Raw genomic sequence first — 24,191 nt, forward strand, 5'->3', positions numbered from 1 at the left:
TAATCTAAAATGTTTCAAGGGCATTAATTAGCATTTGTATATATTGATATTCCCTGAGTAAAGAATTCAGTACCAGTACTGCATCTAGGAATGCTACTTCAGTCAAACATCTCTTGCTTGCATCGCGAGAGGAAACTCCTCAAAGCTTGTATTTATTGCCAGTCATAAATTATAGTATTACAGATTTCTTACTGTTTTGTAAATACAGCCTAGCAGCTTTCGTTTTTACTTACTGCGTAAGGTTACAATGTCATTAATAACAGCTAATTGACTTGTCTTACTTGAGTAAAATGGTCACTTAGTAAAAAATAAAAAGTTACTCAAAGACAAACTATTACATATAAAAATATTTCAATAAAAATTTTAAAAAGTATTCAAAAGACTTAAAATTACACCATCCTACTCACTGCTCTCACTGTTAGTATCGTGTCTTCATCCTTTTTAAGCTCCACTGGAAGTGTAAAATTTGTGTGTTGTACATTCAAAATTCAAGAGACAGTGACACATACTAGTGAGGTCCTTAATAAAAGCTTCAGAATCCTAATCACTATCTATCTAACATTTAAAATTTGAGTAAACATAACTGTTTCTATCATACCTACAGTGTTTACCAAGGCCATTCTACATTTTTTGCAGTCCCATTTATGACTGTCCAAGTCTTCCTGGTAGAGTAACAGCTTACTCCTTTTTCTTCTTAGGTTTGTAAGCAATGGCTGCAGTAACAATCAAACAATTAAGGGCAAATGAAGTGCCAAAATTCATCAGAAGGGCGAAGTCGGCAGACTCCAAGTATATTGTGAAAATTCGTGCTGCAAAGGAGTAAAAGACCATTATTAGTATGGAAAGGCAATAAGAGTCAAGATGTGCCATGCCTTGCACATTTGGAAAATTTACATTTTTAGTGTTCTCTGTACCATCTCTTTAAACCAAAATTTTACCACTGCTTTATTTGGCAGATAGCAGAGGAAAAAATATACCCAAAACTGACATGCTGAAGCGATTACTTTAATTAACAGTGAGTTAAGTCAGTCACTGGTACACAAACAGCTAGCCAGATTTGCAATTGGTTTTAGACAATATGTAATTGAAAGAATGAAACTATGTACGTATACTGATTTTGGGAAATAGAACTGTATAATACATATTTAAAACTTTTACCAGATTTCATTGTACAAGCACAGATTACTGTACTGAAGAGTAAAAGTCAGATCCAAACAGATTCAGCTGTCCTTTTCTTTGGTGCAAGTAATAACCAAATCAAGAGAGTAGTTAGCACCCAATAATTATTACTATTATTATTGCACCAAAAGTTAAAATTTTAGATGAGACTTAATTGAAGGAGCCCTGCCCAAATCTTTGATAGAGCTTGGTATTTAATGAAGACTGACTGGAAGCTAGCTTATTTATGGCTTACTACACTATAGAACCCTTCAGAATTAAAAACACCTCCCAATGATGCTTTCAATTAGCATCAAAAGTTAATGCATTAATAAGGGTAAACACTGTGGCCATGGCCAGTTTTAGCAGCTTAAAATTGGAACCACAGCCTAGCACTTTTAGTATTGTACATGGCTGACTTCTGTGTTAATAAATATATACTTGAAGATTTTTAAATTTTGTTTGGAGTTCTTGGAATTTTAATTGAATGTATCAAATTTTAACTTTAATTGTACGTACTAAAAATTTTTTAGATCTTCAAGCGCTAAAGCCCATAAAATTTGAAAAAATATGGATTTATTTTTCATTGTTATTGAAATAGTACAGATTACATACTTGAATTCATGATCTGTTCTAAGGGTTACTGGCATTAAAATTTCCAATGATTAAAAAGGCCCTTGGAGGTTGCTTATTACGTAATTCTTTTTTAAATTACTACTTACAAATTTTTATCTGGTTGATTTTACAGGTTGCAGATGGTATAGTTATTGTTCTCTATTTGTAACCTGAAAATTGTAAATCAATGTTATTCAGAATGATTTTCATTCCAAATTATTTATCATAAATTGTATATGTATTGCACATCTTAAGTTGCCTTTTTCTTATGATGATAGTACTATAATTGCTGGTTTGCCTTTTTCTTATGATGATATTACTGTACTTGCTGGTTTGTTTACATGTTGTAAATATAATACCCATGGTTCGTAGTTTCTAGTGAGACAACGTACTGCTTCTAGGCATAATCTGTTCTAAAAGGCCTTTTACATTCTTCCACTGGATTATATAATTATTGAATATATAATGTAAGTGATAGGCTTTTTGTGGTTTACAAAAGTTGATATTTAAGTTTTTATCTTTTTGTAATTGTTGTTCCTTATTTTAGTTGGTCTACTATGAGATTCAGATCCTTTGTCCCATTGTTTTTCCGGATTAACTTTTTTCTGTGCATTTGACAAAGATATTACTTAGCCATAGTATACTTTACATCCCTACCTAATTTGGCAGCATTCTTTACTACTTATATAATAGAAAAAATCAATTCACAAGAGTAAATTAAAGCAGCCGAAGCCAGTGGCAGAAAACATTAATGTATGGGTTCAAAATTATATGTGACGTAAACATATGACATCCCAACTCCTCCCACAAGGTGATGACAGCAAACAGCTGTCTCTGAAATTCTGAATGAGTATTCATACCCTGTCAAGGCTTCAAAAATGGCAGCTATAAGTCACTGTCCCTGAGGTTGCAGGACAGCTTTTGTGATTTGACTTGCAAAATTGTTTTGAAGTGAGGAGGCCTGTGGCAAATCCTATGTAAGCTTTTTTGGACAAGGAGTACACCCGGACATCCATGGCTACCAAGTTTTCGTCATTTGTTGACTTCCATAAAGTGCAGAAAGATAATTATATATACTCTATTCATTACAATGATTGTCACTGTCATAGGAAAAATATCAAAGGAGTTATGATGAATAGCAGTGTTTTTCACTTTGTTAATTGATTTTTAATTATATAATTTTTCAATGGAGAAATAGTGATAGAAAGTAATTTCTCGGATTACTTGTAGAAACCCTTTTCTTCAAGGATTCTGGCACTCGACCTCATAGCATAAATCCTATATACTACTACTACTACTACCACTACTATAAAGTGTAAACAAGGAGTATTGGTTGTATTTCATTGTTGTCAGAGGTTGAGACTTTTTCATGTATAGCCAATTATCCAACAAGAAGGAGGCAAGTTAATGACATCATAAGTTATGTCATTATATCTTCGAAAGACATTCCTCTGAGTTTGCTGGCGATGTCTACAAGAAGTCAGTGTTACTCTTATAATTACCAGAATTATGCAACTTTCATAATACAGAATACAGTACAAAATTAGGTAGGGATGTAAGATACCCTGTGACAAAGTGTTCTCTTTGTCAGGTACGTTGATAAAATTTTATTCCGGAAAAACACCGGGACACCAGCTGTGAATCTCATAGTAGTATTCTTGTGTTTAACTGTTTCATTACTATTTTCTTTCTTGGGATCTTTCTTTTGATTTTTTCAATGAAATTATCTAAAACATTTAAAATTTCTTCTGTATTCCAAATAAATGATACACATGCTTGCTTTGAATAAGTTTGTCAGTTTTTCTTTATTTCAATATTTTGTGAAAATTCCTACTCTATTTATCGATTTATTTTACAGTCTTGTTTTTATTGCAGGATTCGGTAAATCGTGTACCATGTCATCTGGATTTTCTCACTTTTTCCCTAATTGTGATCACAAATTTCTTTGATTTTAAGTAATTTTATTTTGAGGTGGGATCTTGATTAACCCTTAAACGCCGAAGGGGTATATTAAAAATCGTCTTCCGTGTGCCGAGGCGGTCTCGGAGTGAGCGCGGAAGCGGAAAAAATATTTTTTTCAAAAAATCACAGCGCGCTTAGTTTTCAAGATTAAGAGTTCATTTTTGGCTCCTTTTTTTGTCATTGCCTGAAGTTTAGTATGCAACCATCAGAAATGAAAAAAATTATCATTATCATATATAAATAATGCGATATATGATAGTGTGAAAACAAAATTTCATATATAATTGTATTCAAATCGCGCTATGCACAAAACGGTTAAAGGTAATAAGTTAATTTTTTTTCGTTGTAATGTACACTAAATTGTGATCATTTAGGTATATAACACATTGTAAAACAATAAAAGCAACACAGAGAAAATATTATCACAAAATAATGCATGAATTCGTAACGCGCGGACGTAAAAAAATATTTTTTTCAAAAATCCACCATAAATCTAAGTATTGTCCTAGAGACTTCCAATTTATTTCAAAATGAAGACAAATGATTGAATATTACTATACTGTAAGAGTATTAGCTTACAATTGCAGTTTTCGACCATATCTGATGAGTTAAAGTTGACCGAATGTAGAATTTTTTTAATATATTTTTATTTATAAGCAATTATTTCAGAAATTAGAAAAGCTACAACCTTCAAATATTTTTCGTTTTATTCTACATGAAATTGCGCACATTTTCATATATAAAACTCTATGAAATGCCTAATATAAAATGGAGCTAATATTCCCAGAATGCGACGTACGCATTTCGGAGATTTGTGGCGGAGAATCCCCGCGCAGAGGGAAGGAAAGTTTTTTTTTTTAAATTCACCATAAATCTAAATATTGTGCTAGAGACTTCGAATTTGTTTCAAGATGAAGATAAATGACTGAATATTACTAGACTGTAAGAGTTTTAGCTTACAATTGTGTTTTTCTACCATTTCGGTAGAGTCAAAGTTGACCAAACGTGTTTTTTTTCTTATTTATCTTGATTTATATGCAAATATTTCAAAAATGAGAAAAGCTACAACCTTCAATTATTTTTTTTTTTTTTTTTTTTTTTAGTTGTATTCTACATGAAATTGCACACATTTTCATATATAAAACTTTATGTAACGGCTAATTTAAAATGGTGCAAACATTACCACAATCGCACGTATGATTTTTTTGGAAGAGTTACCGCGCGGACGTAAAGAAAATGTTATTTTTTTCATAAATTCACCATAAATCGAAATATTGTGCTAGAGACTTCCAATTTGTTGCATAATGAAGGTAAATGATTGAATATTACTAGAATATAAGAGTTTTAGCTTACTATTGCGTTTTTTGACCATTTTGGTAGTCAAAGTTGACCGAAGGTTGAAAATTTGTCACTTATCATTTTTTATATGAAAATATTTCAAAACTGATAAAAGCTACAACCATGGGTTGTTTTTAATTGTATTGTGCATGAAATTGCACACATTTCCATATATAAACTTTATGTAACGGCTAATTTTAAAATGGTGCAAACATTACCACAATCGCATGTATGATTTTTTTCGGAAGAGTTACCGTGTGGATGAAAGAAAAAAGTTTTTTCATAAATTCACCATAAATCGAAATATTGGCTAGAGACTTCCAATTTGTTGCAAAATGAAGGTAAATGATTGAATATTACTAAAATATAAGATTTTTAGCTTACAATTGCGTTTTTCGACCATTTCGGTAGAGTCAAAGTTGACCGAAGGTTGAAATTGTGGCACTTATCGTTATTTATATGAAAATATCTCAAAACTGATAAAAGCTACAATCATGAGTATTTTTTTGTTGTATTCTACATAAAAATGCGCACATTTTCATATATAATTCTCCATGTAACGGATAATTTAAAATGGTACAAAAATTATGTCAAAGTGACGAAATAATTTCCGAGGTGTGTCACCGATACTTTTTAGTGCGGCAAGAAAGAAATTCGCACTTGAGCGCCTGCGTAACGATTGTAAACAAAACAACACCTTGATCCGTGAACTCCCAGCATCACCCAAAGAGCGTGATTCAAGAGTTTTTGGCTGGTAGGCCTATAAGTATTTTTCCGCAAATTTTTTAAAAACTTTTGTATGTCGACGTAAAATACGTCCAGTCGGCACCCGAGAGACAAAAAATGTTGACGTAAAATACGTCCACTCGGCGTTTAAGGGTTAATGGGTCTGCCATTTGCGATTCTGATGGGCTAATTTTGTGTCATGTTCTTTTTGTGCTTTTGATTCTAGTTTGACAGATGGATTAGTTATGTAGGATTATAGTTATGTATTAGCCTTTTGTTTCTTATTTTTAGGCCTTATTCTTTCTCATGATCTTTTCTTTTTATGCTCAAGGCCAAAAACAATATTGTGGTCGTTGTCTCTAAAGTCTTCTTTTTTTATATATATATTCTGATTAATTTCCTCAATTTCCATTTGTGATACAACATCACAAGGGTTTGGGTCTTCAATATCACATGCACAGTGTATGTTTTTTGAGTCTAATAATGTTTATTATTCATCGTTTGATTGGGCAATATTGTTACTTTAACTTTTGAGTTACCTTTAGATTGCATTGCAAAGTAACTTGTTGATTTTTGGTAGTTAATGTGATACCCCAAGTACTTTTATTTATAAAATTTCAGTTGTTGATTGAATATTCAACAGGTAAACAATAGTTCTTCATGGTGATATTTGGTTTTCACTTTGTAGTGTATTATGTCTCTTGACCAGTTCTCAATTCCTATAGAGAAACAAAATGGGTCAAGGTTGGATCCTGTCTGAAATTAATTTTTCTTACTGTTTTTGTTATTTCAATTTAATTGATATATGAAAATTAGGCTATAAAGTCAACTGGGGCACCTTCAGCCATTCTGCATAAGACTGTGGAGAGGGAGTTGGAGTGGTTGGACAGAAAGATGGAAGAAAGGAAGTGGGAATAGAGGTAAAGCAAAAGGCTTAAAAGGTGGTATAGCTAGGGCCAAGGGGATACTGCAAACAACTTCAGTAATGCCTACAGCGCACAATGTTAGGTACACTGACAGCAAAGCAATATTGTGTTTTAACTGGCTTAGGAGACCCACTTTAATATATGCCTAACCCTAAGTGTTGTATAAGTTGTCAGTCGGTCATAAAATTTTACAGGTGCAGAGGCAAGTTGACAACTCCAACCTCCAACAAAATTGAAGAGCAGAGTTTCTCATAACCCAAATCATTTGTGTCTTCTATTTTAACAGAAGGAGAAATTGTAATCAAGAGAAAAAAAAATGCTTAACTAAAATTTGGTGGGTCAGTAGCTGAGGTACAAAGGATTCCAAGGGCTTACTAACACATCAAAGCACTAGGACACTGCTTCCCAGCTGCCATCCTCTAAGCCCCCTACCGGTTGCAATGGTTGAGGATTTTTGGGGAATGTATATAGTATGTAGTTTTCTTTAGGAATACGAGTTGAGGTCATTCAGCCCTGAATTGGAAATTGACAGCAAAAGGTTTGAAAGGTGTAACATGAGGAAAACCTCGCAGTTGCGCTATGAATCAAGTGTTGGGAGAGGGTGGAAAGTAAGATGAAGAGAGAGTATATGAAAGGAGGTATAGTAAAAGGAACAAAAGCGGTTGCAGCTGGGGGCTGAAGGCACACTGCAAAGAATCTTAAGTAATACCCACAGTGCACCGCATGAGGTCCACTGACAGAACTAACCCCCTACAGGGAGTAGCTCATTTATGGGGCTTGAAATGATATTGTTAAGATACAATAAAGTTTTGTACATACTTACCTGGCAGATATATACTTAGCTATAGACTCCGTCGTCCCCGACAGAAATTCGAATTGTTTCGCGGCACACGCTGCAGGTAGGTCAGGTGATCTACCGCCCCTGCCGCTGGGCTGGCAGGAATAGGACGATTACCGTTCTAGAACCAAATTTTCTCTTCCACCTGTCTCCTGAGGGGAGGTTGGGTGGGTGGGCCATCAATCGTATATATCTGCCAGGTAAGTATGTACAAACTTTATTGTATCTTAACAATATCATGTTTTTTTTGTACATGGAACTTACCCAGCAGATATATACTTAGCTGATTGACACCCTTGTGGTGGGGAAAGAGACAACTATTTACTGAATAGACAGGTAAACAACATACGTTGTAGGTAATAATAAATAAAACCTTGGTTCCTACTTGATCAGGCAACGGAAGACTCCATGGCTAATGCCTAGGAATCTGCTTCGCCTCAAGAGCCTCAGCGAGGATGTGACCTATGGCTAAGAGTTCTTGTGGGTCTGTCGATGGGGTCTTATCCATTTACTCGACAGAGCCTCTTACATGACAATATGCCTATGCCTAGTGGCATAATTAAGGAGCACAACACCGATCCCGATCACCTGAATCCTCCAACCCGCGGGTTAGTGCTTAAGTTGAAAAGAGTTATCTACAAACTCCTTTCAAAAAAAAGCCCAAAGAAAAAACCACGACGTTAAATAAAATTTAACTCACTAGTTAAAGGATCAGTATCTGCTCCTATCCCAGCAATGTATCCGCAGACACGTATCAACCAAGAGAGAAGGATCCCTCGAAGGTTATCTTGACATCCTTCGGATAATGGGAAGTCAACACAGTTGCATCTCCCGTATGTGACAGCTAATATGTCCTTATGACATATTGTTAGGGAAAGAAAGAACAAGATTCGGAAAAGCTCGCACTTCATGCGCTTTTAATTCTCAGCTGTTTGAAGGAATCATCAATGCACTTATCAAGTGCTTAGGAGATTACAATGTCTCAAAGAAGGCCAGGGCGTTCTTTGATATAGATCTCTTCTGGGTGAAGCCTGGAGCCTGGCTAGCGCTTCGGGCCTGGCAGGCGTCTAGCGCCTGTCTAGCACCCTCGCCTGGCCTGGCGAGCCTTGCGCCTGAATGGCGCCTAGGTGCTGGCTGGAGCCCGCGCCTGGCTGGCGCCTTGCGCCTGGCCTGGCTCCTTGCGCCATGGCTGGCGCCTTGCGCCGGGCTGGTGCCGATTGGGGCTCCTCCTTCCTGGCTAGCGCCTTGCGCCTGGCTGGAGCCTTGCGTCTGGCTGGTGCCTTGCGCCTGGAAGGCACCTGGAGCCTGGCAGAAGACTTCATGATTTACTGTCTATGAGTCTGCATGCCTCAAGAGTTTCAGCGAGGTAGGGACCTATGACTGACAAACCCTTCTGGATCATGTCAATGGGGGCTAGCGCGCTTACACGACAGAGCCTTCTCGGATCGTGCCAATGGGGGCTGACCCACTTACATGGCAGAGCTTTACCTGTATCATATCAATGGGACTAGCCCTCTTACATGACAGAGCTTTAGGTTTCTCTTTACTGGAAGGAGCCTTGCGCCTGGATGGATCCTCAATCCTGACTGGAGCCTAGCCTTGAAGGATCCTGGCACCTGGATGGCGCCTGGCTGGCTTCTAGAGCCTGGCACCTGGATGGCGCCTGGCTGGCTTCTAGAGCCTGGCTGGCTCCTAGAGCCTGGCTGGCGCCTCGCGCCTGGCTTGGCTCCTCCACACTTGCTGGAGCTTCGAGCTTGGAAGAGTCTCTAGGCTGTCTGGCGAGTCCCACATCGGACTCTTATATCTGGTCCGAAAATGCGCCAGTTGGAGGCCCGCTCCTTCTCAGTATCCGACCATGACAGAGTTCCTTGGAACTGTCCGCCTCTGGCGTTTTTCGCCTGTATTGGCATTTGGTGCTTGGCTGGCGCTACATTGTACGAGAGTCCTGAACAACCACATAGTTTATCAGGAGACTGGAGAAGGGTGGAAGAAATTCTTCCCCTTTGAGCTTTTGGCCCCTGGCAAGGGGAGGTGATTTTAGTCAGCTACACCCAGTAGACGACAGGATATCTAACAATACGAGAGAGAAGAGGTCTTCCTCGAGGAGGATCCTTCGTGACACTTCTTTTGCTAACGAGATCTCTTCTTACATGTTGATGAGGTTCCTCGTTGCAGAATCTTCCCTATCCTTGCCCGAAGGAAGGGAAGGAGTCTGGGAAGTCGAGAGACTGAGCTGAAATTGGGGCGGAACCCTGATTTCTAGCTCTATTTGTATCCTTCTGAATACTTCTGGGAAGCATTTTGAGCCCTCATCGCACCCCGAAGACTCTGTAGGCACGTTTTAAACCATCTCTCTTCTTCTGTAGATGAAAATGTAAGTACCCTGCCTGGGCAACGAAACTTCTATCTGAAAGCGTTGCGTCAGGAATAGAGGGATTTAGTTCTTTTGCCAGACATACTATGCTGGCAAGAACCCATTGCCGAGTCTCCATTGAATCTGATGCGAGATTCCAATGCACAAAAAATTCCCTTGTCTTCTTGGTCGTTTAGGGCTAAGAGAAACAAAGAATTCCTTCATAAACTTCCTCAAAGAAGTTTGATGAGGAGCAGTTCCATTTTGTCGGAACACGGAATCTGTGGCCACAAAAAGATCCCATTCGAAGTACATGATATCCTACTCTTGTCGTATTGCAGAATCGTATAAGATCCCGAAGATCTTAATCCTCTGTTATCTCTAATTCCCCTTGTAGAGACAGAGTATAGCCTTTTACTGCGTTCTTTGATAGCAGATATATACATAGGTGATTCTTCCCTCTGAAAGTGAAGAAAAAACCTCGCTATGTGGTTCACAGAGGTATCGGAAGAGGACAGTTTCCTCATTCCATCTAGCACGATCTGCAGCAATTCTATGTCTTAGCCATGACTATTGTCATTTACCTTGAAAAAACCTCTCATTCATGTCCACTTCTGGTCAGTCTGCACGCGGACAGACTCAGAGTGGAGAGGTTTTATAGGTCTATTTATAATAGATTCTGATAGAATATCCAGATACTCTTGGAAAAGCCTTACGAAACATGCTGTGAGAAGAACGTGACTTCTGTGAATCCAACCTCTCTAAGGCCAAAATGAGGCATACATCCTCTCTTCCTTTGACGCCCATTTATCTTAATATCTGTTAAGAATTTATAACTAGGGGAAAAAAGACTAAAGTTTATTCCCCTTCTTTAAATTTAAAGATGTCTTATATTGCTACCTCTCTTGGTTCGAGGAAAAAGAAGCAGTCTAAAGGAAGCCTGTTCGTCTTCTACCTTACAAAGAGATCTATGAAGAAGACTTTCCGCAGGTTCTCATAACTCTTTTCAATAAATGTTAGACATACGTTAACAGTTATTATCTTCGATCAAGAAGGTTCTCACGGACATGTAAAATCTTGCATCGAACCTCTTAAGGATCGTTACGTTCCGTGTCTGTTCCCAAATAGGTTCTCTTTGGTAACGCGAGCAGGGGCAAAAAAAAGAGATTCTCGATGCTCTTTGCGATATGAGAGTCGTGGAAATGGCTTAAGTGATTAAAATAAATCATTTCATCACTCCTTGTAAGCGACCCCTTTTCGATTAAATGGGTAACGAAATCAGGAACGAATCTTGCCGTTACCGAGCCTGCTGTCCGAGAGGCTACTGGACTCTTAGGTTAATAACTCGCTAAAACGAGAAAATATCTTGGCTGGCGCTTCCTTCTAGTTCTTTTTAGGTTATGTGCCATAACATCTATGCCTTTATGGTACCCGACATCCTTCACATGTTAATTCCGTTCTTAGTGGGAAAAAACTTTTATATACGTAGTAGCAAGTCCCATTCAGGGAACAACTTCTGCCACAATTAAGAGAATGTTTCCCATCCGACTCACCAACTTCTCTTGAGCAATATCCGATTCTAAAAAGGTTGTGTGCGTTTCTCGAAAAGATGAGAGAATTATATATATCGCGCTCTGCCGTATTAGAATCCTTTATAATACTGTCACATTGTGGTAAACAGCATTAATCTAGGAAACCTTTGTAAGGATACTAGGAATTCTGTAGTTAACCTCGGTATGTGCATAAGACTTGACCATACAGTAGTCTTAAAGTGAATTCTCTACTACATTCATCTTCTCACTAAGCATGTACTCTAATAAGCCATGCTTTCGTAAGCATGAGAGCATTATACAATATAGAGTTCCGCTGCGTTAGAATCCTTTAAAAAATGTTACCTATGGTAAACAGCATTGAAATGTTGTAATATCTTTCTTATTGAAAGCTTCTTAGCAAAAGGCAGACAATATTTTATTTATGTTTGCTTAACTATCCCCTCAATCCGAGGCTAAAACCACAATTGTAGGGGAGAGACACGGTTAGTCATTCCATCCCGCAGGAGAGAGACATGTAACCGACCACTCATGACCGACACCTACATGATACTGCGTTGGTGTCTAAGGCCTAAGCGATAGCAGTCTCGTTAGCCGACTGGCCTTACTCTTCCAGAGTTGCCAGCTACTCGATTTAATAAAGGAATCTTATAAAATTATTATCGAACTTCAGGAAGTTCTTATAATGCATATCTAAGCGAAACAAGACTTCGATAAATCTAGAAGCTAAGTAGGTGTTGTCTTAACAATCCCTTTAAGCGTAGTCCTTCCTAGGAAATTCCTGGAAGGATACTGGTAATTGAGTTGCTCAGCAAAGAAGTAACTATGGTATGTGCTTCTGATTTGCCGTATCGTATTCTCATACAGCAGATACTCTACTACCTTCTTTCCCTGCCGAGTCAGATAGAGAAAGGAAAAATTTTTACTATCTTCGTTCTTTTCGTTAATAGAACGATAGAAAGAGTATATATATCTCCTTAAGGAAGGAAGTTAATCCAGGAACTCTTTAAATCTTCGTGATTTCCTCATAAATCGTGGAAGAGACAGAATTCCTGTTCATCTGTAGGGTTTACGGAAGGAAGTAGATATTTCCTATCCGCCATCATACCCAAACGTCGATGAGATTCTTATAAGAAAACTCCCAAAGCTCTTGCCTCTTCATAACGAGGGAAGAGCATGAATGAAGGAGAGAGTCCTCTGAATAATGAAAAAATGGCTTCTCTTAGTATCAGAATCCTTCTGGCAAAAGCGACGGCCGCCTGTGCGACATCTTGCACCTTTGCCAGGGGAAAGTTGCTCAAGTTGAAAACTCAAAGAGGAGCCTCGCGACTGACCTCTCTCTCATAAGAAGATTAGGAATATTCTGGCGCCTGGCTCCTTGCATCTAGCGCCTGGAATGTTCCGCACGCTAGAAAGGAGACTCGCTCCTGGAACGTTCTGCTTGCGTGGAAGGTCCCGTGCGCCCTGATAGTTCCGAGCGCCTACTAGACCCCTTTTAGAAAGAGCCTCTTGCCCGGAAACGTTCAATGGAAGGATCGTTCTGATTGCCACTCTACTATAAGGCTCCTTGCTCTAGCCGTCTGTTTTTCTGGCGCAATTTGCGCCAGGCTGGCGCTTCGTCTCTTTGAAGGCGCCTTGCGCCAAGAAAAATTTTCTAGAACGCGGCTCGCGTTTGGTTGTAGGAACGCGGCTCGCGCTAGTCTGTTAGCTGGAACGCGCCTCGCTGCTGGCTATTGGAACATAGCTCACGCTAGCTTGCTGGAACGCGGCTTCCTGGCAGCGGCTGGCTCTTGCTCAGTGTTCTCTTAGTTTTCAGAGAACGCGCTAGATCATCGAAACTCCAAACATACATTCTTCGTCTTTTCGGATGTAAGATGAAGAGACGCACTTTTTTTTAAGGATGCCTTATCAATGGCTATCCTTGGCAGTCTAGAACCTGCCAAGGGGACGCCTGACCGGTGGGGGTTCTCCCTAACCTTCCTGCGGCTGTCGACTTTCCTCCTCCACTGGGTCTGGGAGTTTGGAAGAGGTCTAGGCCTGGAAGCGCTACGGAGCCGATCAGACGCACCCTCCACTGCACTGGGAACACTATATTTACTTCTTACCTTTTTAGAGCTCGCCTTTTGAGCTCCATCCATTTATCTTCAAATTTGCACATATGAATTTGTAGATTCTGTGGAGTAAGAAGGTGATGAGGATGCAACAACTACTAGAATTGTCAATACTCTAACTGCTCGTTAGTACGAGAGCTCTTAAGGCTTCTAAAGGAAGCGTATCTAGTTATATGCTTTCTGACTTCCTAAAGTAGGAAGTTAGATCTTATATTTCCTTCATCAAGTTCTAACACTTATACACGTATTAGTGAAAAAAAAAAATCAATATTTCCCTTATTGCAAAATATATGAGTGTACCGAAAAATTCGGTAGTTTCACGTAATATATTCTTCGAAATTTCGAAGCCAAATTTATTAAAAAGTTAATAAAAGCGTATGCCAAACCAAAGACCCAGTACTTCCCTGCAAAAGACAGCCCAGAAGGTCGATGGCGATGAAAAAACGAAAATCAAGTCAGGAGGTAGCAACAACGTATGTTGACACTACCGCGACAGAGAAAATCTGATTCTAGAACGGTAATCGTTCCTATTCCTGCCCCCCAGCGGCAGGGGCGGTAGATCACCTGACCTACCTGCAGCGTGTGCCGCGAAATTCGAATTTCTGTCGGGGACGACGGAGTCTATAGCTAAGTATATATCTGCTGGGTAAGTTCCATGTACAAAAAAATAATTCCCTTGCAATATGATTAGGTCTATACAACAACCTGAGCAATGACATGTGGCTGATAAGTAGTGAACCTGATAAATAAAGAATTGTCCTTGAAAATGGTGTTGCAGTATTTACTGTTCACCAAGTTAGCCATGATATTAATCAAACTCACATAAAGATTTACTTAGAAGTGAAATCTCCACATTAGCACTTGAAAGCAGATGACTACACTTGTTTATGCAAAGGCTGCATGGAATTGCACACTAAATAAATAGTCTTTTTACCAAATTTGGGTTTATCAGGAACACTCAATAAACTCACAATATGATGATGAGGAAGAATGAGAATTGTACTCCTTGATGACTGAGTTTCCTAACCATTAAAAAAATTTAGAAGAGGAAGATGGCCACAAAAGAAATGACAAATTTTCTACAATTTGTATTTTTCATAGCTACAAACTTGAGGTCTTAACAATAGGATAATTTCTAGCGCCTAGCTGGACCTGGTAAAATCGCAGATGAAAGCAAGGAATCTTGTGAGATCTGGCAATGTGAGCGTATATCAGGTGAAGAGTGGTCAAGGACCATGCACCCACGCCACCGCGTCAGCCTTTTATTAACCGCCTGGACGAGAGTTGTGGTTGACCTCTCTCGGTCTTTACCCGGTTCATTGCTTGTTTCGCTTGCGTTTTAGTGTGTGTATGTGTGTACTGTTATTATGGCTTCTTCTGCTCCATCTCAGCCTCGTCAACGTGTGTGCCCCGTAACTCCAGGTTTTCCATGTTCTCGTTTTTTGGCTTCGTCTGTGACTGACCTACACGTCACTTGCAGTAGGTGTCGCTCTAACGTTTGTACAATAACGAATCCCTGCATGGAATGCTGTGTGGCCTAGAGGGCAGTGGAAGTTATTCTATAGTAAGAGGGAGCATCGATAAGAAGAGACATAAGATGTACTATACTAATTGCTGATGGCCATTTTCCTGCTAATGTGGTTGAGTCTAGTCTGATTTACACCATTATTGAATGTCTCATTTCTTTTCAGTAAGCTCAATTTCATAAAGTTTTAATTATTATCCCCTGTGCTTGTGTATTCTGTCACGGTGTTACAAGGTGCCATTGCTTACTGACACAATCCTTTGGTTCACCTTAAGTATTTCATTTTATTGATTTTATATATATGTACTACAGTATCTATTTAAATTCTGTCTCAACAATAAGGAATGCAAACAAGATTGCCTGACTGAATTTATCTATAAAAATTTTTTATTACGATAGTGCACTGTACAGGCATGGAGCACAGAGATGATTGCCTCCATGTAGGTATGGCATTTGGCAACATGAGTATGGAGTATTACACCAAATTTTTTTGAAGTTCTGTAGTTATGGGGGTTTTCACACAGCCACAAATTGGAAGTAACTTACAGTTGATCAATCTACATATACTGTTTATTACAATAAATTTTGCTGAAATACCATAAAAATGATCTAATCACAAGTCTTCCGCCACAGCACTAGACAATACCAGCCAAGGAATTCAGTAGCCTTGAAGCTTTGGTCCAAGTCAACATGGTGACACATCACCCCATGGTCAAGTTGCTCCAACTTTTGAAGTCTCAAAAACAGTACTTTAGGGTGTTATTTTGCCCTTTTTAATAATTTTAAGTGAAACACATGGGGCCTAATAGGCCTAAACTTGTCCAAGTCCAATTGACAGCACATTTATTTTTATATCAAAGAAATTAAATTTCAGTAGCTTTTTCTTTTTGTTTGTGGCAAAGATCAAAATTGTATCTTTCAAACCAACAGTATCCATTAAGATTCAACTTGTGGGGTACATAATTATTACAAGTGTTTTGTAACATGATAATTTAATTTAAGTAACACACTTGATGTAGGAGGAAGCAGCTTTTTATGGAAGAAAAAAAATCACTAGTGGCTTTCTTTGGATGAAATATCTAGTGTTACTGGTATAAATTCTATAGCCTTAAAAACTCCCCCTTAACAGCACTGCAAAATCTGTATAGAGGTATATTAACCCTATCCATAATATCTACAATTTTAAGTATCCATCTTGGGGCTTCGAAACAATTTACCTTGGTAACAAGGAACAGATTCAAAATGGCTGAAAATACCAATATGGCAAACAAAAAAAAACAAAAACATAGTAAAAAAAAAAAAGTGCAAATACTGTACACTTACGAACACAAGCTACAGAATGGGTAAAATGACATTATAATTTAATTACATACAAACTTTTATCCCTTGAAACCAAAGGATGACAGTGTAGTAGGGTGAGTAAATGAGGGATGTAAACCCCCTTGGTGCTCACCATTCACCAGGAAGTACATGAGAGCTCTTTGTAATTCTGTCTTAATATACCCTTCCAAGTACCAGAATGACAGGCTTTTTTAAAGCAAGGGTTTGTACTTCATAAAAATACCATAACACACTACGTCTTAGAAAACCATTTATTAAATATGTTATAAATGACAAAACTCTCATATAATTCAATATTAGGGCAATAAAATATTTTCCTTGGTAGCAAAAGCACAGTACTGGAGAATACTTACTAACACATGTATATGTAGATATCAGCCACGACGGAATGGAAACAGTTGATGAATTTTTGGACCTGAGAATTGTTAAAAGTGCGACTACCTTGCTACTTGCAGATATAGGAGTTGTAAGTCCCTGAAAAATATCAGTTAGTATATATCTTAAATTTTTTATAAATGGATGGTTATTAGAGTCACAGTATTATACAAATATAACTGAATAAATAGAAATAATAACATGAGGGAAACAGAATTATGCGACTGCCTAGAAAATAATTAATATAAACCTCAATCCTGGGGTTTATAAAGCTGATAATGTTATGAAAAATTAAATACAGTAGAACCCGGGTCCTTGACCATATTAGAAATTGACAATCGGATTTCAACGTAAATTCTGAGTAAATTTTGCATCAAAGCTCAAACAAAAAACCGGAATCCAACCCGATGAACCGTACGATTTTTGTAAACAAAAGTGTTTCAGTCAGTCGCCGCTGGTTGGCGTTGCTGTTGGCGGCAGTTGTTTAACCCTTACTGGACGGTTAAATATATCGATATGCAGCTCCTCAGGCCAGGTAAACTTTGAGGACAGCCAAGTTATGAAAAAAACACATCATTGGAAAGAGCAAGATATGCAAATGCACATGGTGAAAGAAAAAAAATACTAAAAACTTTTCCCTACCTTCCACAAGAAGTTGAAAATGACTATTTACAACCCCTTGTGGTGCCTCTTGTACAAGACAATTGTAAAATTATAATTACAGCTCAGATATCAAAACAGATAAAAAATAAAATCACTAACAACTTATTAGGATATTTGTTGAAAAATATTTATGTAAATTTACAGAGAATGAAGATTCAGTAACTTTTTTATTGTTCATACGTGAACAAACCTTCAGACTTACAATAGGATAATTTCTAGCGCCTAGCTGGATCTGGTTAAGAAAGATGAAAGCAAGGAATCTTGTGATATCTGGCAATGCATGCGTAGATCGGGTGAAGAGTGGTCAAGGACCACTCACCTACGCCACCGTGTCTGTCTGTTCTTTAAACGCCTGGGCGAGAGTCGTGGTTATCCTCTCTTGGCCTTTAACCAGTTCATTGCCCGTTTCGCTTGTGTTTAGTGTGTGTGTGTGTGTGTGTGTGTGTTTGGCTGATGATATGGCTTCTTCTGCTCCTTCTTGGCCTTGTCAATGTGTGCGCCTCAGAATTCCAGGTTTTCCGTATTCTCGTTTTTTGGCTTCGGGGGCGACCGATCCCCACATCACGCGTAGTAGGTGCCGTTCTAATTTTTGTACTATAACAAATCCTTGCATGGAATGCTGGGCATGGCCTAAAGAGCAATGGAAGTCGTTTTATAGCAAGAGAGAGCATCATAGGGTTTCGACTCTTCCTTCTTGGGAAGGTTTTTCGCCTCTTCCCGATGCTTTGTCTCCTGCAGTATTCACCCCCCATAGTAGCGCTGTTCCTGTGTCTCCTTCCTTTTCTTCCACAGATTCATCGCTGGAAGAATCGGGAGGCCACCAGGCAAATGGGCAATCTACTGTGATTGGTGTCGTAAATGGGGTTTTTCTCCACTTGCAACCTCTAATCAGTGAATGGCAGACTTTTTAACCTTCCTCAGAGACGAGAAACATTTGTCAGTTTCTGCCATTATAGGCTACAGGGCGGCCCTGAGTTTGGTGTTACGCCTTACAGGTATCGACATCTCTTCCTGGGAACTTTCCTTGTTAGTTAAGGGGCTTGAGCAGTCGAGTTCTCCTAGAGAGCTCAAGCCTCCGATGTGGGATGTTTCCTTGGTTCTCAAGAGCTTCACTAAGAGTCCATATGAGCCCCTGCTTCGCTCATCTGACAGGAACTTGACGCTCAAGACAGTTTAACTTCTGGCCTTGGCATCTTCCAAGAGGGTAGCAGAGCTCCACGGTCTAAGCTATGATGTGAAGCACACCAGGGGTTGTGGGTCGGTGTCCTTTGAATTTGTCCCGGAATTCGTGGCCAAGACCCAAAATCCCTCTGTGCACGAGGACAGGTTCACTTCATTTTCCATTCCATCACTGAATGACTTTGTGGGTGGTGATGCTCAAGAGCTTTTGTTGTGCCCTGTCCGGGCCCTGCATTGATATCTTAAAAGGACTTAGCACCTTAGAACAGGCTGCCGCAGACTTTTTGTTAGCACAGGCCGTATGAAGAAAGAGATGCCTAAGAATACTATCTCTTTTTGGATACGGGAAACCATCAGACAGGCATACTTGACTCTTGATGATTCCACCACCACGTCTGTGCAGGCTAGAGTGCATGACGTTAGGGGTATTGGTCCCTCTCTGGCTTTCAAAAAGAACTTGGCTGTACACAGAGTGCTGAGTGCTGGTACTTGGTTACGCCAGTCCACGTTCACCTCTTTCTATCTTATGGATGTTGCCCACAGATCCGGGACACATTTTCCCTGGGTCCTGTGGTGGCTGCCTAACAGGTTGTGTAACTCATAGTTGCCCTTAACAGGGCACTTTTGTATTTTACCTAAAATGATTGTGTGGATGAGAGAATGAGTGAGTTGGCTGGTCTCCTTCTTTGTCTTGTACCTTTCCTTCTTCCTTCGGGCGGGTTAAGGAATAAACACGTCATTCGCTGGACTGGTCTGATACAGGTGAGTAAGGTAGTCATACTGATAGTGGGTCGCTTAATATACAAATATCAAACCCTCTATTTGGTAGCATATGCTCCACTCCTTGGCAAGGAGGAGTTGGGAGTAGTACAAACCCTAGTGTATTGGTTTGCTATTGGATAGTCAAAGTTTCTCTTTGGTTCCCTATACAATGGTTCTCCCATAAATCATTGTACGTCACTCAGGGTCTGAGTGGTTAAATATCAATTTATCTAGCTTCTCAATGGGCTTCAATCCCTCTCCAGAAGTCATTTCTTCTGGAAGCTGGACTGGTGGGTAGGCCCCCAGCCAGTTTAGGATGCCTTGTACCTCCCTCCAAGTATGAGTCTATCCTATTGTTAAGACCGAAGGTTTGTTTGTGTATGAACAAATGACAAATTTTCTAAGACAATTTGTATTTTTCATAGCTACAATCCTGAAGTCTTAACGTTATACTGCCCGCCTCTAGCTGCCCCTGTGTGTGTTAAGACATCCTGAGTTGGGAAAGACTGACGCGGTGGCGTAGGTGAGTGGTACTTGACCAATCTTCACCCGATCTATGCATGCGTTGCCAGATATCACAAGATTCCTTGCTTTCATCTGTTTTTTAACTGGATCCAGCTAGGCACTAGAAATTATCCTATTGTTAAAACCTCAGGTTTGTAGCTAGGAAAAATACAAATAGTCTTAGAAAATTTGTCATTTTTTACTTTTTTAAAAATATTTATTTGCACTTTTCTTTGCAGAACTACACTTACAACCCCCATACTACGTATAGTAAAAGACAAAAACAAAAACCAACAGCAACTGCAACCCCTTGTTATATTTACAAGCAAATTTACATAAAGACATCGTGTGAGAGAGGGACGCAATACATTCCCCCTTGATGTTGGAAGCAAAACTGAAGTCCTTAGACGCCCAGATTCGTGATTTTAACCAGTGTAAAAGTTGCCATTAGTGAATTTATGGACTATAAAAGTATTAGCACCTCTTTTCTGCCCGATTCTTTCCAAATCGATGGCGCGTAATATTGTTTATCTACAGGATAAACAATATTACGCCACCACCCCAAACCTGTTATTACTACTCCTGAGGATCAATCCGTCCATTAAGGGTTAAAGCCAGCTCACTCTGCTGCTATTGTTTTGAGCAAGTACACACTTGTGCAGAAATATTTCCTTAGTTTTTGTGGTTTTCAATACTGTATTTTGATTCAATCATGGGTCACAAGACAGCCATTGCATACAGTACAGTATACATTTAGAAATTAAAAAAAGGACATCTAATACGATATGTTATTTAACTCTGAACTTACTTCCTAATTGTAATTTAAGTGTCATGTTTTGTAAAAAGTCCTTTTTATAGAGAATAATCAGTTACATACAAAAAACAATGAGAAATAAATATAAACGACTAATGAAATGGATAAATAAACATTTAAAATCACTCTTACCTTTATAGAAGACTCTTGTTTAGCATATGGAAGACGGAGAGGAGGGGAGAGGGAGGAGGCGAGGTTATATTGTTTGGGAGGGGAATCCCTCTCCAAAAGGACTTTAGGTATCAAGGACCTACTGGGGTGACTTCTCTTTGTTTTTTACTAGCATTATCTGGGGTTACAACCCTCTTTGTTTTTACTGGCACTAGACCAGCTTGAAAATCACTGGTCCCCTGTAGCACAACAAAACTGTCCAGAGTAATTTGTTTCTAGTGTCTCTTTAAATTTTGCCTAGAGTGAAAGAAGGTATTGTCACTAAACAAGTTGGAGACCCGGATTACATCTTCTCTGTTGGGATGATAATGTTTCACCTCGCCCGACACCTGAGAAGAGATGTTCACAATCTGCGCTCATCGGTGACGCTAGATGCCATAGTGGAGAGTGTCAAGTTTCTCACTGGCTCTGACCCACTCATCTCTCACGAACTCCCATGCAGAATTAAACATAAGGTGGCTTACAGGATTACCTGCCTATTTAAACACCTCGACGTTCTAAAAGGCGAGAATTTCGGTCCTAATATATTAGTTTCAAGATATAAACTAATCCGGGATCAACCACCCCCAGGGGAACTTACTGACACTCCAACCAGGGTCACTTCCACCGCAAATGCCAGTCAACCCCCCACGGCGAGTGACTGCCCACTCCCCCTAGCTAGCCCCCCATCCACCCAAATGATCAGTGCATTCATCTCCCATCTTCGTGAGTAGCCATGGATATATTAAACATAATCTCTTGGAATATTTTTGGCCTCAAGCGGAACAGTCCTCTCCTAAATATATTCTGCAAAAACTTCAAAGGCATTATTGCATTGCAAGAAACGCTCCTCTGGCCACATGACCTTGCCATCTGCGATTCAATTCATGAAGACTTCAGAACCTTCTCGACTTCATTGATGCAAGTTACAGATCAAATCATAGCCGGTCGCCCGAAAGGGGGCATTTCTTTCCTGTGGCACAAATCACTAGACAACATGATAAAAGTGATGACCTACAGGAGTGACAGATTGCTGGGGCTTCAAGTGACAGTAGGGAACTCTAAAATTCTAATCATTAATGTTTATATGCCCTGGGAAAATAACAATAATTTTGATCATTACTGCATGATCCTAGGGGAGTTACACAGTTTAGTCATGATTCTCCTGCTGATCATATTTGTATAATCGGGGACCTTAATTCTCACCCCACAAAACAATTTTATAATAAACTTACCCGCTTCTGTCAAAATCATGCTCTCCAAATTAGCGATGTAATGCTCCTCCCTCCCTCCTCCTATTCATATGTACATAATAAAGCGGACGCAATTACAACCTCCAGGCTGGACCACTGCATCGCATCTCCACAACTTCATGATTTTATTATGACCTTCAATATTCGCTATGATCTTGCAACGGGCTAATATCACATCCCATTACAGGTGTCATTAAGTAGCCCATCCCTCCCTGCTGTGAACCCCCTAACTGATCGCCCACCAGCTGTAAACTGGGATTTTAAAAACCAACAGAAAACCAGATACTTTAGGGCGACCACGGAAACCAGGTTGCGGTCAATAGTTCAACCGGCAGACGCCTTACTTTGTACTAACACAAATTGTAGAAATGATCACCACAGGAGGGATCTGAATTAATTCTATTCGAACATAATCTATGTTATGCTTGCTTCGGGCAGGACTGCCTATAGATTTCATCAAGGTAATTCTCGTAATATACCTGGATGGAATGACTTGGTTAAAGATCTGTATACACACTCATGAGAAATGTTTTTACTGTGGAGGCAAAATGGTAGCCCCAGGGAAGGGCACACTGCATTACTAACGAGACAGGAGAGAGTGCAGTTCAAACTTCCCCTTAAGCACTGCAGGTTAAATGAAAAACAACTAAGAGCCGATGCAATGTCTTAGAAACTTAGAATCTGGTGATTATCCTCGTCTTTGGAAAGATATCCAGTCCTTAAATCCCAAAACTGAAAAGCTATCACAGAGAGTAGGGGAAGCAGTCGGAGACAAAGCTATCGCAAGTATGTGGGGCGATCGCTTCAACAATATCCTGAATTGCATAAATGATCAAGATTCCCGAAGGGATGTAGATAACCTCCTTACCGACAATATTCAATTTCATTTTGCAGACTGTATTACGCCAAGTAACATCAGCGATGCCATAAACAGCCGACCTAATACAGTAGTAAATTGCCTGGCTGTGATGGTCTTCCAGCAGAGGGCTTCAAATTCTGCCATCCGATAATTTACATTTTGCTAGCTGCCCTACTCAACGTGTGCATAATTCACCGGTTTCTTCCAGACTCCCTACTCTTAGTTCACTTGATACCATTAATCAAAAACAAGCTAAAGGAAGCAGCTGACCCTGGCAACTACCGGCCGATTGCAGTCACAACGATCGCATCGAAGATACTCGAGTCGGTTCTTCAAGTGAGACTTCTCCCCTTTCTACACACCACTGACAACCAGTTCGGGTTTAAAGCAAACCACTCAACCGACACCTGCATCTACATACTGAAAGAATTGCTGAACTACTACCTATCATCATCCTCTCCTGTTTTCCTTTGTTTTGTAGATGTGAGAAAAGCATTTGACAGAGTAAACTACCTGAAGCTCTTCCTGAAGCTGCATAAAAGGGGCACACCCCTGTATCTAATTAGCATTTTACATTGCTGGTTCTCCACACAGCAATTCTGTGTCAAATGGGGTAACGTATTATCGTACACCTTCGGCTCCCTAAACAGGCTTCGGCAAGGGGGCATTCTCTCTCCATACCTGTTTAATATGTACACAGATGCCTTGAATGTCAAACTGAACTCAGTCCCAATCGGATGCACCGTCAATGAAACAACTACTATAAACAACCTCTTACGCCGACGATATGGTTCTGATTCCCCCATCAGTGCAAGGTCTCCAACGACTCATCGACACTTGCTGCCAATATGCAATGATTTGATATAATCTACGACGAAACCAAGACCCAGTGCATGCCGCTGCTCCCGAGATCGCTTAAGCATATGCAGAAAAAAAAACACAAATTTTCCTATCGGAAACCATCAGCTGGAATTTGTGCACGAATTTCCGTATTTGGGTCACATTATCACCGACGACCAAAAAGATACGGCAGACATTGAACAGAGGCGTCATAAACTATGTGCAGCTGGCAACATGATTGCAAGGAGGTTTGCCTTCTGTCACCGAGATGTGAAAACTGCTGCTACTTCCGCTCGTACTGCTACAGTATCTATGGTGTTCCCTCTGGATGAACTATACCCGAGAGACC

General features: G+C 39.6%; 2 protein-coding genes across 2 annotated transcripts in view; one reads left to right on the forward strand and one right to left on the reverse strand.

Annotated features, from left to right (window-relative positions):
- LOC135197979 (hematopoietic prostaglandin D synthase-like) overlaps positions 1–20,379 on the forward strand; it is a 120,476-nt gene extending 100,097 nt beyond the window's left edge. Inside the window, exon 5 of the mRNA XM_064225295.1 lies at positions 20,166–20,379. Coding sequence (XP_064081365.1) covers positions 20,166–20,306 — 141 coding nt within the window. The 3' untranslated portion in view covers positions 20,307–20,379. The remainder of the gene's footprint in view (positions 1–20,165) is intronic.
- The window catches only part of LOC135197978 (solute carrier family 66 member 3-like), a 54,116-nt gene continuing 30,038 nt past the window's right edge, over positions 114–24,191 (reverse strand). Inside the window, exons 3-4 of the mRNA XM_064225293.1 lie at positions 16,797–16,917; positions 114–809 (exon numbers count right to left, since the gene is read on the reverse strand). Coding sequence (XP_064081363.1) covers positions 679–809; positions 16,797–16,917 — 252 coding nt within the window. The 3' untranslated portion in view covers positions 114–678. The remainder of the gene's footprint in view (positions 810–16,796; positions 16,918–24,191) is intronic.

This window comes from Macrobrachium nipponense, chromosome 21, assembly GCF_015104395.2.
Source record: "Macrobrachium nipponense isolate FS-2020 chromosome 21, ASM1510439v2, whole genome shotgun sequence".
NCBI classification, from domain to species: domain Eukaryota; kingdom Metazoa; phylum Arthropoda; class Malacostraca; order Decapoda; family Palaemonidae; genus Macrobrachium; species Macrobrachium nipponense.